The following is a 14,882-nucleotide window of genomic DNA, read 5'->3' as shown; positions in this document are numbered from 1 at the left end:
CCCCCAATCCAAACAAACCCCTCCAATAAGAAGGCTGGGAAAACCCTGAAGAGAACGGATCAAACCATTTGGATCAGATTAACTGGGGTTCAGAGCTCACTGATGCTGTGTTTTTCTCTAAATTAATTTAGGGATTTTGAGTCATAGGACAGAGCTGTAAAAGGCCCCAGAGATCATTTAACTCCCTCATTTGAAATGGACAAAAAGGCATAAAAAGTGACTTGCCTGTGGTAGCAAACAGATAAGGGATAGATTGAGATTTCAAACTGCTTCTCCACAGGGAATGGCTGATGGGAATGCTCTTTTTGTAGGGGAATCTGGGTCCCCATAAGAAAGCTTGACTAGTTTAGCCTGCACTTAAATGTCCACCCAACGGAAAGGAAGGACAAGAGAACAAGAAGCCCCAAGCAAGCTGCCTGGTCATACGGGCTGCGTCTGGGAGCCATCGGCGCGGACCATGGTGACCGTATGTGTGCCCGATGCGGCAAGGGTATCGTCGGGACGGGGGATGGCGAGGGTGGTGCTGCTGTGCTGGGTCACCATGCTGATGGCACTTCCCAGGGCCTGCAGGTCTTCCGGGGACAGGCTGACCTGCCAACAGGAAGGAGGAGGGTGAGCGGGGAGCGCAGTGGTGGGCTTCTGGAAGCCCTGGGAGGATGTTTCCCTCCCCCCGAACAAGGTTAACTTGTCGGTAACCTAGGAGATGGGCTGCACGTCACAGGTGGTCAGGGACAAGCAACGAAACAGGTCCTGGGCTGTACAGAGGCTACACTGGACCCTCCGCTGACCACTTCCATTACCACCACTTTGTCGCAGGGTTCTGTTCCATGCAACTCAGGGTCTCCACCTAATTCATCCTATGCCAACTCCCGAAGGCACAGTGCACTTGACTGAGGGTGCTGACAAGGTCAGGGTTGCTGCTGGCTAGAATCGCCACCCCGTGCTCTGGCCTCTGCACCAGCATGCCTCTCTTGAGAAGGACATCCAAGTGCCTCATTCAAGTGGTCAGGACCTGTCAGCCTCCAAGTAAGGAGGGCAACTACCTGTGCCCCCGAAGCCCCAGAGACCCCTGGAAGCATGAGGAGAGGCTGTTACAAGACTCAGCCTCAGCTCACTGACAGCCAGAGGCTAGAGAGAGGAACTGGGTGGAGGTGGGGCTGTCAGAACTTCCAGGCTCCCCAGAAAGAGAGGGAGAAGGTACTAGCCAGAGTGCCCCCCCATCCCTACCCCCACCCCCAGGCCGGTACCTGCTGGGCACCATCCTGAGTGATCAAAGCCACCTGGGGGGCCCCGTTCTCCTCAGTCACCATAGCCACTTGGGCTGGGATGTCATCACCCTCTTCTTTCACCTCCGAAAGGTAAGCAATGCGAGGTCGTTTGGGTGGTGGGCTCTCCTCGGCTGCAGAGGCGGCTGGGAGAGGAGAGCCCAGGCTGACACCTGCCACCGGATGGCCAAGGGGAGGCCTGGCTTGTCCCCACTCTCACCTCCGGCCCATGCCCCTCACCCTCGAGCTGCTGCTGCTCATAGAGGGCCTGCTCGCTCTCCTCGGTGGCCTCCAGCTCGCCATGGGCGCTGCGCTTGTGCATGGCCAGGGTGGAGGTCTGCCGGTAGGTCTTGCCGCAGGTGCTGCAGGTGTAGGGCTTGCAGTGTGTGTGCACCACGTGGTGCTTATACAGGCTCGAGTACTCGGTGAAGCGCTTCCCACAGCCTGGCACCGTGCAAACGTATGGCTTCTCCCCTGGGGACACTGGGCTGTGAGGGGGGTGGGAACTGGGGCTGGCAAGGGGAAATCTAAGGGGACAGGGTGGGGGGTAGGGTTGGTGAAGAAAGTGCCTGGGAGGGGGAGGGACTAAGACCTGGAACTCTAAGTGAACAGACTTGGGGAAGATGGCCAGTGGAATAGAGGGGACATGAGTGTGGGGCTGCTGGGGACAGATGGAGAGAAAATGGGGGGCTGGGCAAAGCTGGGGCTAAGGAAGGGGCTGGAGGGGAGCACTGGGGTCTGTGAGGCTGAGGGTCGTGAAGAGAAGAGGCAGAGGATGGAGAGGGTGACTGTTGTGTCAGGTGCAATGCAGAGTGAGGGGACCGAAGGCTGGACGAGGAACCTAACACTGGGGAGGGCGAGGATACATCAGAGTCATAGGACAGTGGATGAGGCGAGGAGCTGAAGGGGACATTTCCCTCTGCCGTGTCCCCCACATGCCTGCCCCTGGCCTGCTGCTGGGTGCTCAGCTGGAGAGGGAGAATTCAGAGTGGAGAGAGGTGGCAGGGAGCTGGGAGGGCAGGTAATACCTGTCAGATTGCACAGTGCAAGTGAAACGGTGGTTCCGAGGGCATGGCCGGAACCGCAGAACCCCCTCGCCCCGCCCACAGACCAGCCTGACCGGCCAGAAGCCTACAGTGAAGGGCGGGGCCTCGGAGGGCGTCCTGCATGCCAGCTGGCCCACCTGTGTGGATGCGCACGTGGTTCTTGTAGTTGGTGGCGCTCGTGAAGCCGCGGCCGCAGTGGGGCTCGGGGCAGGTGTAGGGCCGCTCGCCCGTGTGGGTGCGCACGTGTACCTTGCGGATATTGGATGTGGTGAAGGAGCGGCCACAGCCCTCGAAGGGGCACCGGAACGGGCGTTCACCTGTGGAGGGTGGAGGGCGGGGTGTGGTCAGGAAGGGGGCACGCTGGGGCAGTGGCCAGGACAGCACCAGGCTCCAGACCGCCTACCAGTGTGGGTGCGGACGTGCTTCTGCAGGTCTCCCGAGGTCTTGAAGGCCTTGCTGCACAGCTCCTCTGGGCACTTGTATGGCTTCTCACCAGTGTGGGTGCGCACGTGGCTCTTCAGCCCGTAGCCTGCCGCCAAGTGGGAGGGAGGGTGAGAAGAACACTCCGTGGGGCCTCAGCCTCCCCCGCCTCACTTCCCAGCTCGCGGCTCTCCGCCTCAGGTGTGTCTGGGAGGCTCCAGGCCTCCTCTGGCCCACGAAGCCTGCGTCTGCCTCTATACCACCCCTGCCTGGGAAGGCGAGAAGAGCTGGGAAGCCCACTCTGCCCTCCTGCCCTCTCCAGGGGGCAGGTCCAGTGCAGAACATGAGTGAGAGGGAACCTAGGGAACCCTGGGCTAAGGCTCTCGATTCAGAGGAAAAGTGAAGCCCAGAGATGCCGTGGCCGACCCAACACCCCACCGTGGTCGGTGTCAGAGCTGACACAAAAGGCAGGGTCTCTGCCGACCACCCTCCTCCAGTCTCCTTCTGCTTAAAGTAAACCATGTGCCACTTGCTTCTGAAACAGGGCTTCCTCCAGAGTCAGCGCCCTGCGAGTCAGGGGGCTCTGAGAGCAGTCTCTCCAGGAAGGAGCCTGGTGCCAGGGTCCCCAGGGGGAGTCCCCAAAGCTGATCTAGAACCTCTGCCTCCAACTAGAAGCAGCCCACCCTCAGCCTCCACCAGCAGATTACCTGTGGCGAAGGCCTTTCCGCAGCTGGGGAAGTCACATCTGTACGGGCGGTCCCCTGTATGAGCTCTTTCATGCACCTGTCAGGACAAGCAATCACACAATTCAGAGGGACAAGGATATGAACGGGCTTGTCAATGCTTTTTAGGGCCCAGAGTATCAGCCCAGAGGTCAGTCACCTCCTTTATTTTGCTTCCTTTTCAACTGAGAGGCTACCTCCTCCAGGGAGCCTTCCCTGATTCTCTTTCTTCCTCACTCTTCATGGTCACAGCCCCCGTGAGGACATTTCTGTATACTCATCTCTCCCTCCAGTAGGCAATGAGCAACTTGAAGGCAGGGACGCCCAGTCAAAGCGGGCAGGTAGAATTGCAGGCTGGTGGGGAGATGGAAAGGCTGAAAGCTGTCTGTGGCAACCTTACCTTCAAGTGATGAGCAGTAGTGTACAGACGCCCACAGCCCTTGTAGCCACAGCGGAATGCTCTGTCCCCAACCTGCTGCCCTTTGCCATTATGGGGTGCCTGGCTGTCCTGCAGAACCTGAGGAAAAATTGTGGGGTCCCCATATGTATTCTCCTCAATGAAAGGAGGAAAGAGGTGGGACACAGGGCCCACCTGGGGCAGCGTAAGACCCAATAAGCAGGGGGAAACTGCCAGGGGGAAAGGGCGACCTGGGTGACAGGCCCAGGCAGAGGCAACAGACACTGTGGAGAACCAGGCTGGTGCGGGGTCGCCACCATCTCTAATGGGCAGAGGGAGGACGCGTGTCCCAGGCTGTGACAGCCATGGGAGAAACAGCGCCCGCGCCGGCTCGGTAAGGTGGGGAGGGTGGTCTGCACGGCCACACTCGAGCTAGGCTGGGAGCCAGTGACCCCCTTCTGACCACACACAGCTAGGAGGCCGCCACTCTGCACCCGCTCTCCTCTGACGGGAGGAGCCCGTGCTCCCCGTGGGACACCTGTGCTCAGGGGGCCTTAACCAGGGGGCTGCTGTGGGGATGGGCCCACCGAGGTTCAGCAGGGAGGGGCCACACCGGCACACTGCAGCACAGGGCGGGACCCGCAGGTGTTCCCAGCAGCAGCTCCAACCACCGCGCCAGCTAACTGGCTAGCCCCCCCTTTCATCTCTCCTGGGAGCAGTGCCAGAGCCACCTACTCCCACCCGCCTCTCGTTTCAGGGAGCTCACTGCTCTCTCCTGGGGAGGGTCCTGATGAGACCGTCCCTAGTCTTTGTTCTGGGACATTGGCCTTCCAGGAGCTCCTGAAACAGAACTCTGGAAGTCACGTGGGTGAGGCCAAATTCATGGCAAGGTCAGGGGTCAGGGGGCTGACAAAGTTTCTTGAACAATTCAGAAGCTGGTGGTTGGCGGGGAGGGTCACAGGTGGCCAGGCCTGCCCAGCGAGCTAACCCACTCAGCTCTGGAATTTCACTCCCATGTCTCAGTAGCTCTCGGGGTGATAGAGGGAATCAAGGAACTTCAGGCTGGAAGTGACCTCTGAGGTCATCTGGTCCCATCTCAGCAAATCAGAGAGGAGCAAGCTGAGGCCTGGGAGGAGAGTGACTACCCACGGTCCGACAGGGTAGAGGCGGAGCCAGCACAAACCTCAGGACTCGTGACTTAAAGCCCAGTTGTCTCCAACAGCATCAACTCTCAAATTGGCTCCTAAAATACACTCCAGGAACAGGGGCGGGAGTGGGCATAGCCCGGTGGCCGCTGTAAAGCTTTGTGCTCCATTGTGGAAAGACCCAGGGTTTTCTCCTCTCTGTGCCGCAGCCACACTAGTTTCACCCTAAAAACAACCCCATCTCCGGGTGTCTCTGTGCCCGCCTCCCTGCGGGCAGGACCACGGCTCCAGCACAGACGGCTGGGGCTGACGGACGTCTGAAGAGCCGGATCCTTTTCCTTTGCAGCTGAGCTACCGTGTGGGCCTCGTGTTCCAAGAATCCCAGCTGCTCTGTCACATCTGCCCCGTCACTGCCTCCTGAGGTTATTTCCCCAAATGACTAAATGAGTCACAGAGAAGAAATACACACAAGAACATCTGACCTCAGTGGACGGGGAAAACTAATAAAAGTCACTGGCAAGGGCTTCCGGGCAGCCAAAGCGAAGCCAGGACTACGGATGTCACTGCTGCTCACGGCTGCCTCCCCCGCAGAGGCAGCGCAGACAAGGGTGAGCGGAAACAGCTGTCGGCAGGGCCGGCCGGGCTGGACGCACGCCCTGGATGAGGATGTGAACGATGAGCCGGGGGCGGGGGTACAGGGGCTGAGGGAGTAGCCCAGGCCAGGCCCAAGCACGGGCGGTCTTGTCCTCTAGAGGTGGCAGCTTTGGCAGGGCCAAGAGAGCTGTGGGCGGTGAGGCTCTGCGAGCTCACCTTGCTGGCGTACTGCTCCAGGGCCACCACCGTGTCCGCGCTGAAGCCCTCGTCGTCCTCGGCAGCCAGGTCCTCCAAGCCCGCCTCCGTCTGCACGGCCAGGATGGTGCTGTCCGCCGGCACAGCCGCGGGGTGGTGAATGTAGGCAGTGGAGCCGTCCTCCAGCTGGACAGCCTCCAGGGAGCTGGGGTCGTAGCCCTCTGTGGGGACAGGCGCTTAGGAGAGGCACTGGGCCCAGGAGGGTCTCGGCATCGTGTCTCCCGGCCTGTCTCCTGGGACTGCCTCTCCTCAGGACGAGGCCTCCATCGAGCTCTCGCTGGAAACTCACAAGCTCCTGGAGAACCCGAGGGGACCACCATCTCCACCTACGTGACCACCAGAACCTCCTACCCGGGGGTCCCTCCCGCCTCTCTTCCCTCCAGGCAGATGGCGTCTGGGGGATCTCTGCAGGACACAAAGGTGATCATGTGGACCCAAACAGTTCAGCTGCTTCCCACTGGTCTCGGGAGAAAGGCCAAAACCCTTCTCCTGACGCCCCAGGCTCTGGGCCCTGCCTCTGTTTGGCGTCATCTCCTCATCTTACCGATTCTGCCCTCACCCCCAGTACTCTAACTTCTAGCAGCTGCTGAAACGGACCATTCCTTCTCCCCATCTCTGGGCCAATGAAGGGTGTTCCTCTGTCCCTGCCACCCTTTCTTCCCTAGCCGAGTCTACTTCAGTCTTCAGCCCTCAGCCCAGTGTCACTTCCCCAGAGACCCTCCCTGAGCCTGGACTCTGCTTGTGATGACCAGCTCCTCAGTGACTATTTACAACCCTTCTGTTTCCCTCACTGGACCCCAGGGAAGCTGGGACCGTCAGACTTTGTACTCGCTTGTATATTCCACACGTAGCAATCCAGGCACCCACAAGTAGTCACTCAGGAAACTACTTGCGGAAGGAATAAATTGTTATTCTTCAGTACCTTAGGAGATTTAGTCTTTTCTTGGTTTATTTGTTTCTTGTTAATCCTCATCTAAGGGTATTTTTTCCTTTGCTTTTCAGAGAGAGTGGAAGGGAAGGAGGGAGGGGGAGAGAGAGAGAAACCCAGGTACGTGCCCTTGACCGGGAATTGAACCCATGACCCTTCGGTGTGCAGTCCAATGCTCTAACCCAGGGGTGGGCAAACTTTTTGACTCGAGAGCCATAATGGGTTCTTAAACTGGACCGGAGGGCCGGAACAAAAGCATGGATGGAGTGTTTGTGTGAACTAATATAAATTCAAAGTAAACATCATTACATAAAAGGGTACGGTCTTTTTTTTTTTAGTTTTATTCATTTCAAACGGCCGGATCCGGCCCGCGGGCCGTAGTTTGCCCACAGCTGCTTTAAACACTAATCTCACTGGCCAGGGCACAAGCTTTATTCTTAAATATAAGTTTTTTGCTCCTGGTCTTGGATGACATCCTTCGGTCCTATTTAAAGCCCTAAGATTTGTGTTGTGCTAGAACCACAGCCGCCATCGAGGCTCATGCTATTGACCCCCAAGGCCCAGCCTCCTGGGTGCGCACAAGAGAAGGCAGCTGAGATTGCTAATCCAGGGGAGCTGGGGGCCACGCTCCCATGACTATGCCCCAACTCCCAGGGTATGCCACTCCACGCGCCCGCCGCCGCCAGCTCGTCTCCCTTCCTCCCCGCAGTCATGATGTCTGTGGCCCCACCTTTGGGTGTGCGGTGTATGTAGGCCATGCTGCCATCCTCCAGCTGCACAGGCTGTCCATCCTCAAAGGACAGAGGTTCTGTAACGAGAGCAATGCCTGCCTTTCTCTGGAGCTCAGTGCCAGGCAGGGCTCCTCGATGGGGGCTGCCTGCCCTCCTCACCTTTCTGCACTGTCACTTGGTGGATGTAGGCGGTGGTTCCGTCCTCAAGCTGGATCACTTGTCCTTCGAGCAGCTTCTCTCCTATGGAGATGGAAATGGAGAGAAGTGGGCCAGGCTCAGAAAAGGGCCGAAAACACCTGCCTGTTTTTTGCGGAGGACTGAGATACAGGTGACATTTTCCAGGTTACCTCGCTCCCTGTTCCCAAGGCCTGATCCATGAGGGACCCCACAGATCCCCAAAGGGGGAACCACCGCGTCTATCATTCTATACATGCCCAGCAAAGCGGGGCTTCCAACCTAACAGAGCAGTTGCTGAGACTCAACTAACTGAAGAACAAAGGATGCCCTGAAACCTAGAAAGGACCCAAATGGGTCAAAAGTCAGATATGGCTCAAAATAACCAAATCAAAATACATTCCCCATCTCCCTGTGCCAGTGTGCCAAGGCCCAGCCCCTCTGATAGACAGTGTGGCTTACAGTTAGAAGCAATGGGCTCTGGAACCAGCCCAGGCCTCCTGGGACGGCCTTTCAGCTCTGCCTCTTACTAGCTGTGTGCAGCTTACTTAACCTCTCTGTGCTTCAGCTTCTTCTTCAAATGATTAAAAATTGTCTCCATTGGGCTGCTATCAGGGTTAAATGAGTTAATGAATATAAAACACTCAGAACAGGCCCTGGGATGTGGCCAGCTCTCAATAATCTTCGTTTTTCTTTTTTTGTTTTGTTTTGTTTTTTACAATCAGCCCCATCTGTACGTTAGAAGAAGCAGAAAGGAAAGCAGTCGGGAGCCAAGTGAATGTGACTATTGTGTTCCCACATGTCCCCCAGTCTCGCTCCACCGCCAACGGACACTGTCTCCTTCACTGACCTCTGCCATCTTCACTTGTCTGATAAAAGACCGACTCACCTCAAGCAACAAAATAGCCCTCTAAAAATTAATAAGACCACAGAGTGCCTATGATACTATCTTTCCTTTATCTCAGATTCTTACTGAGAAGCCCTTCTAAGAGCAAAAGATTCTTAGGAGTTTTGTGACCAGTGAGTCTGAAGGAGGGGATGGGGAGGGGAAGAGAAAAAGGAGATTGAAGCACTAATGACAACTGGGTTGTTCATTCCTTTCCTTACAAGTTTCGGGTTCGGGAAGCTGAGCTCCTGTGTGGGACAGGCGATCCTTTTGGCCCAACTCCCTGCTGATGTCTCCTCCTCCGAGGAATTGGAAACTTGTCCCCAAACCGAGTCCTCTTGGGCCAGTGGTTAACAGCTCTACCACCCAGCCGAAGGCAGGTGGAGTGGAGACGAAGGCAACAGGAGAGGGGAGAGGGAAGCCCCGCCCGCCCCTTCCCGCGAGCAGCGGCCCCTGCATCTGTCCTGGCTGGACGCCAGTGCTGGGCTCTGAAAGCATCATCAGAGATTCTGCTATGAACTGGGCATCGCCTCAAGGCAGAACACAAAATGTTGGGAAGAGTTATTTAAGAAAAAAATTTTCCTTTTAATGTACAGCTATCAATATTTTATTTACATTTCTATATTTCTATATCATCCTTGATCTTAAAGTAAATCTATATTGAACACACTGCATATATTTTACTAATGTACATTTAACCTATGCCATTCACATTTTAATTTAAAATATATTTTGAAATGTGTAATAATGGCTGAGAAAAAACTTTTTTTAAAAAAATATATTTTTATTGATTTCAGAGAGGAAGGGAGAGGGAGAGAGGGTTAGAAACATCAGTGATGAGAGAGAAACACTGATTGGCTGCCTCCTGCACACCCCCTACTGGGGATCAAGCCTGCAATCCAGACATACGTCCTTGACCAGAATCTAACCCAGGACCCTTCAGTCCACAGGCTGACGCTCTATATACAGAGCCAAACCAGCTAGGGCGGCTGAGAAAAACTTTAACCTAGAATTTCCTGTAACAACCAGAGGCTACGATGGGGAGCGGGGAGAAGAGCTGGCTGACGGGCCTCCCGGCCCATCACAGAGCGGCTGCACAATCCTGGCGTCGGGCAGTCCAGTGCATTTACTCACAGCACGCTCTTCCACGCTCAGAGGAGTCGGGTTTGAATGACATGCTTTATGCTGACCCTAATTTCCTAACATTAGGGCTTCCGGCACATGCAGGGGCCCAGGCACAGCTGCCTGCTGACAGAGATGAGCGTGCCCCGTCAGGGGCTTCAGAGGAGCTCACCAGAGAGGCGCCTTCCGAGACAGCGCGGTTCTGCGTGCGGGAGGCCAGCTCTCCCGTCCGCAGTGTGCGATCTGCTGTGTGTGAGCGTGTGCATACGTGCAAGTACACACTGCAGCACCTTGCAGGAGGCAGAGAACAGCCAGGAAGAGTGATGAGAGAAAGACATAAACAGGACGTGGGGGAGGCAGAGACCCAGATACAAGAAGGAAAGAGATAAGAAAAGAGTGTGGCTTTCTCAGGCCAAATACCGCCTCTTGCTTTTACTTATTCATTCTACCATTAAAAACTGGTGCAGACTGAGGCACGGGCGATAACTGGGTCCGTGGGGTAAACATGCCCAGTGTACACAGTTCCTTAGTTCTTCCACCACCGGACTGCAGCAGTGGGCAACAACTGCGATGGGAAGTCTGCAAACACAGGGTTTCGGGATTCTAGAGAAGTTCCATGTTCAAGAAAACTAAGCCAGCCCCACACATCCTAGGTCTTGATAAGAAACCTTTCCAGAAGGCACCACACGCTATCATATGGAAAGAGCTCACTGATGAGATTAGGGGTCTCTTTGTCATCATCAGGAAGCAGACAACTGAAATGAAATCAACAAATTATCTGTAAATCTGGGAACCGAGATACATTTTGACGACGTGCTGAAGTGAGGGAGGGCGATGTTGCGGTGACAATGCCGCTGTGAGGACGGCGGCGCTCAGACCCAGAAAAGGCAAGATGAAGACGAGGATTGAGACAGTGTTTGCTGGCGCTGTCCGAGGGGATGTGATGCCATCTGGCGTGTCTGAGGCTGGAAGGAGCCTGCGGCGAGGGAAGTGTCCCTGGCCCAGAGGCCTGGCCCTTCAACTGCACTCTGTTCTGAAGCCACCCTCACCTTGATCCTAGAGAATCTCAATTTCAGATATACAATGAATTTTTTTTAGTAGTTAGTGTTTTTATTTTAGTATTTTTAGCATTTAGTTCCATGCTTATACATGTCTATCCCATGTAGTATTTGGGACAGACTTATCTACACAATTATTTATTGTTTCTGAAATGCAGCTTTAACAGTGTGGTATGTATTTTTATTTCTGGCGACCCTGGAGGGGCTGAAGGCATGAGCTCTATCCTTGGGTGTCCCTCTCTGGACCTAGAAGAGTATCTTGTGCATGGCAGATGCTCAGTAGATAGTTTGAGCGCTTAAACTTGCTGGGAAGTCTGAGTAACTGGACAGGGGTATTGAAAAGCAGGAAGTCAAAACCAGCACTGTGTTCATCTGTTCCAGAAGTAGTTAAGGAATTCTGCTTTCAGAGGTCGTGGCGCCTACGCTGGTCTGGCCTGGTTTTCTAGCTGCCCAGATGGCGTTTGATTTTAAAGAGTTACCTCAAGAGATGCTCACGCAGAGCAATGTGGCAAGCGGGTGGGAGGCGGGGGAGCCTGTGGACGGGGACCCTCCTCTCCGGAAGCTGGGGGACAAGGGGGTTCTGAGCCTCTGGAAACACTCACCTTTGACTGCTTGCTGGACGTAGGCCGTTGTCCCGTCACTGAGGGTGACTGTCTGCAGCCCCAAGCTCTCCATGGCAAACTGCTGCTCGCGCACTCAGACATGAAGTTGGCTTCTGCCAGCACCGAGAGCCACAGCTGAGGTCAGGGTTCCTCCTGGGTCACAAATCTGAGGAAATGGACAGTTGCACATATGAGCTACAATGCTCCTAAAGCTGCAAGGGCACAGGGAAAGAGTGAATGCCGGCAGCCAAGAAGAAGGAGACAAATTCTTCAAAGTAGATAACTATGTTGGTTTTTATGAAGTGGGTTAAAAATATACACATTTAAGAATTCTAAAAATCAAAATAAATGAACAAGAAATCTAATGAACAAAAACTGGTGAATAAAATAGAATCAGAGGCATGGAAACATGGAACAGACTGATGAATCTCAGAGGGAAGGGGAGAGGGGGGACAGGAAGAGATTAACCAAAGAGCTTACCTATGGAAACATGGAACAGACTGATGAATCTCAGAGGGAAGGGGAGAGGGGGGACAGGAAGAGATTAACCAAAGAGCTTACCTATGGACACAGACACAAGGATGGTGAAGGCTTGGGGTGGGGTAGGGCGGGAACCAGGTGGAGAAGGGGTTTATGTGGGGGGCGGGGGGGGGGGGGGAGAGGGACATCTGTAATACTCTCAACAATAAAGATTTTTGGGGAAAAAGAATTGTAAAATTTGAGTATAAAAGAGAAGCATGCCAGCCACATTGGCTGTAAATTAAGATTTCATTGATCAAAATCCACTTTTAAACTTGCTTTCCTTAGAGGGAGCCTCACTGAGGCAGCCAGCCAGCCCCACTGCTGCTGGTTCTCTCTACCCATTTCCACCCGCTCCTGCGCTCAGACCCCCTCACCCAGCGGCCTGCTGACCGTCCCAGTGAACATCCCACAGGCATCACAGATGGAATGGGTCCCCGACAGAACCCACCATCCCCACCCCCAGGACCGTTCCACTTCTAGTATCCCCTATTCCAGGGTGGCACCTCCAGCTACCGGAATCAGGTACACCACTATTTAAAGCTCACACCAAAATTAACTCAAAATGGACTAAAGAGTTGAATGTAAGACCTGACACCATTAAATTCCTGGAAGAAAACATAGGGGCAAGATCCTTGACATCAGTCTTGGTGATGATTTTTTGAGTTTGACACCAAAAACAAAGGCAACAAAACCAAAATTAAACAAGGAGGACTACATTATACTAAAAAGCTTCTGCCCAGTAAAGGAAAACCATCAACAAAATGAAAAGGCAACCAACAAAGTGGGAGAAAAAATTTGAAAATCATATATCCAATAATGGTTAATATCCAAAACATATAAAGAATTCCTACAACTCAATAGCAAGAAACTGAACAATACGATTAAAAGTAGGCAGAGGATTTGTATATTTTTCCAAAGACATACCGATGGCCAATAGGTATATTTAACATCCATAATCACCAGAGAAATGCAAATCAAAACCACAATCAGGTATCACCACATACATACAAGTTAGAATGGCTATTATAAAAAAGAGGATAAATAAGTATTGGCAAGGATATGGAGAAGAGGGAACTTTGTGCACTGTTGGTGGGAATGAGTTGGCATAGCCATTATGGAAAACTAGAGGTCTAGTGCTTGAACTGTGTAGATGTCCCACAGTTTTCTAATCCACTCATCTGCTGATGGGCACTTAGGCTGTTTGCAAATCTTAGCTATTGTAAATTGTGTTGCTATGAACATAGGGCTGCATATATCCTTTCTGATTGGTGTTTCTGGTTTCTTGGGATATTAGTCCTAGAAATTGGATCACTGGTTCAAATGGGAGTTCCATTTTTAACTTATTGAGGAAACTCCATAATGTCTTCCAAAGTGTCTGCACCAGTCTGCATTCCCACCAGCTGTGCATGAGGGTTCCTTTTTCTTCACATCCTCTCCAGTACTTGTCACTTGTTGATTTGATAGCCATTCTGACAGGTGTGAGATGGTATCTCATTGTTGTTTTGATTTGCATCTCTGATCATTAGTGACTTTGAGCATGTTTTCATATGTCTCTCGGCCTTCTGTATGTCCTCTTTTGAAAAGTGTCTATTTAGGTCCTTTGCTCATTTTTTGATTGGATTGTTTATCTTCCTTTTGTTAAGCTGTATGAGTTCTCTGTAAATTTTGGAGATTAAACATTTATCTGAAATAGCATTAGCAAATATGTTCTCCCATGCAGTGGGGTTTCTTGTTGTTTTGTTGATGGTTTCTTTTGCTGTGCAGAAGCTTTTTATTTTTATGTAGTCCCATTTGTTTATTTTCTCCTTAGTCTCCATTGCCCTAGGAGCTGTGTCGGTAAAGATATTGCTACGACATATGTCTGCTATTTTGCTGCCTATGGAGTCTTGTAGGATTTTTATGGTTTCCCATCTTACATTTAAGTCCTTTAACTGTTTTGAGTTTGTTTTTGTGTATGGTGTAAGTTGGTGATCTAGTTTCATTTTTTTGCATGTATCTGACCAAATATCCCAGAACCATTTATTGAAGAGACTGTCTTGACTCCATTGTATACTCTTGAGGAGGCAGCCTATTTTTGATGTTTCTATCTCTCCTTTCTCCCTCTCCCCCTTCTCTCTAAAAACCAATAAAAACATATTTTTTAAAAAAAACCCCAAACAATAAAACAAAACCAAGCTCCTAGATATAGAGAACAGACTGGTGACTACCAGAGGATAGGGGCTGGGTGTGGGCAAAACGGATAAAGGGACAAACTCTGTTATAAAACAAACTAGAGTTCTGGTGCACAAATTCATGCATGGGTGGGGTCCCCAGGGGCGGTGCCGAGATGCGATCAGCCCTCCAAGTGGGTGGTGGGTGGTGGGATGCCCTTGCGGGCACAGGATCAGGATCCATCCCACTGATGTTTGCACTGGTTGTTGGGAGCCACCTGGCGGCCGCTTTCATATCGTTTCTTCTTAGTGGAGCATCTAGAGAGGAGAAGCGGCCGCCAACTTCCAGGAGGCTGGCAGCGTTGTCAGGATTGTGCTGGCAGCACTGGTCTGTCAGTGCCTGGCCCGTTCTCCAGAGATTGGACCTGCAGGACTACTGAGGGAGTGAGTGGCTGCTGCCGGGCTGGTGGGCTGCCAGGACAGGGTTGGTCAGCTGAGCAGCGCTCCCACTGTGGGAGTGCACTGACCACCAGGGGGCAGCTCTTGCATTGAGTGTCTGCCCCCTGGTGGTCAGTGTGTGTCATAGCGACCAGTTGTTCCGGTCATGTGGTCACTTAGGCTTTTATATATATAGATATGCTTTGGGGATACAATGTATGGCATGGTGACAATACTATATTGTATATTTGACAGTTACAAACAGGGTAAATCTTAAAAGTTCTCGTCACAAGAAAAAAATTCTATACCTATGTATGTTGACGGATGTTAACTAGACTTACCATGGTAATAATTTTTCAATATGTACAAATATTAGATCATTATTGTTGTACACCTGAAACTAATGTGTATTGTACAGTAAAACCTC

The 14,882-nt window shown here is 52.6% G+C and overlaps 1 protein-coding gene across 2 annotated transcripts in view; it reads right to left on the bottom strand.

Annotated features, from left to right (window-relative positions):
• Positions 1-14,882, bottom strand: part of ZNF76 (zinc finger protein 76) — a 37,847-nt gene that overhangs the window by 1,488 nt on the left and 21,477 nt on the right. For both annotated transcript variants that reach the window (XM_081093908.1, XM_081093907.1), the window contains exons 2-12: positions 11,346-11,511; positions 7,663-7,743; positions 7,503-7,580; positions 5,806-6,005; positions 3,854-3,970; positions 3,439-3,514; positions 2,715-2,840; positions 2,449-2,628; positions 1,506-1,739; positions 1,248-1,411; positions 427-591 (exon numbers count right to left, since the gene is read on the bottom strand). In XM_081093908.1, coding sequence (XP_080950034.1) covers positions 427-591; positions 1,248-1,411; positions 1,506-1,739; positions 2,449-2,628; positions 2,715-2,840; positions 3,439-3,514; positions 3,854-3,970; positions 5,806-6,005; positions 7,503-7,580; positions 7,663-7,743; positions 11,346-11,418 — 1,494 coding nt within the window. In that variant the 5' untranslated portion in view covers positions 11,419-11,511. The remainder of the gene's footprint in view (positions 1-426; positions 592-1,247; positions 1,412-1,505; positions 1,740-2,448; positions 2,629-2,714; positions 2,841-3,438; positions 3,515-3,853; positions 3,971-5,805; positions 6,006-7,502; positions 7,581-7,662; positions 7,744-11,345; positions 11,512-14,882) is intronic.

This window comes from Myotis nattereri (genome assembly GCF_964212035.1).
Source record: "Myotis nattereri genome assembly, chromosome: 6".
NCBI classification, from domain to species: domain Eukaryota; kingdom Metazoa; phylum Chordata; class Mammalia; order Chiroptera; family Vespertilionidae; genus Myotis; species Myotis nattereri.
The sequence above is the reverse complement of the archived record's forward strand: the minus strand, read 5'-3'. Positions and strand labels throughout refer to the sequence as shown.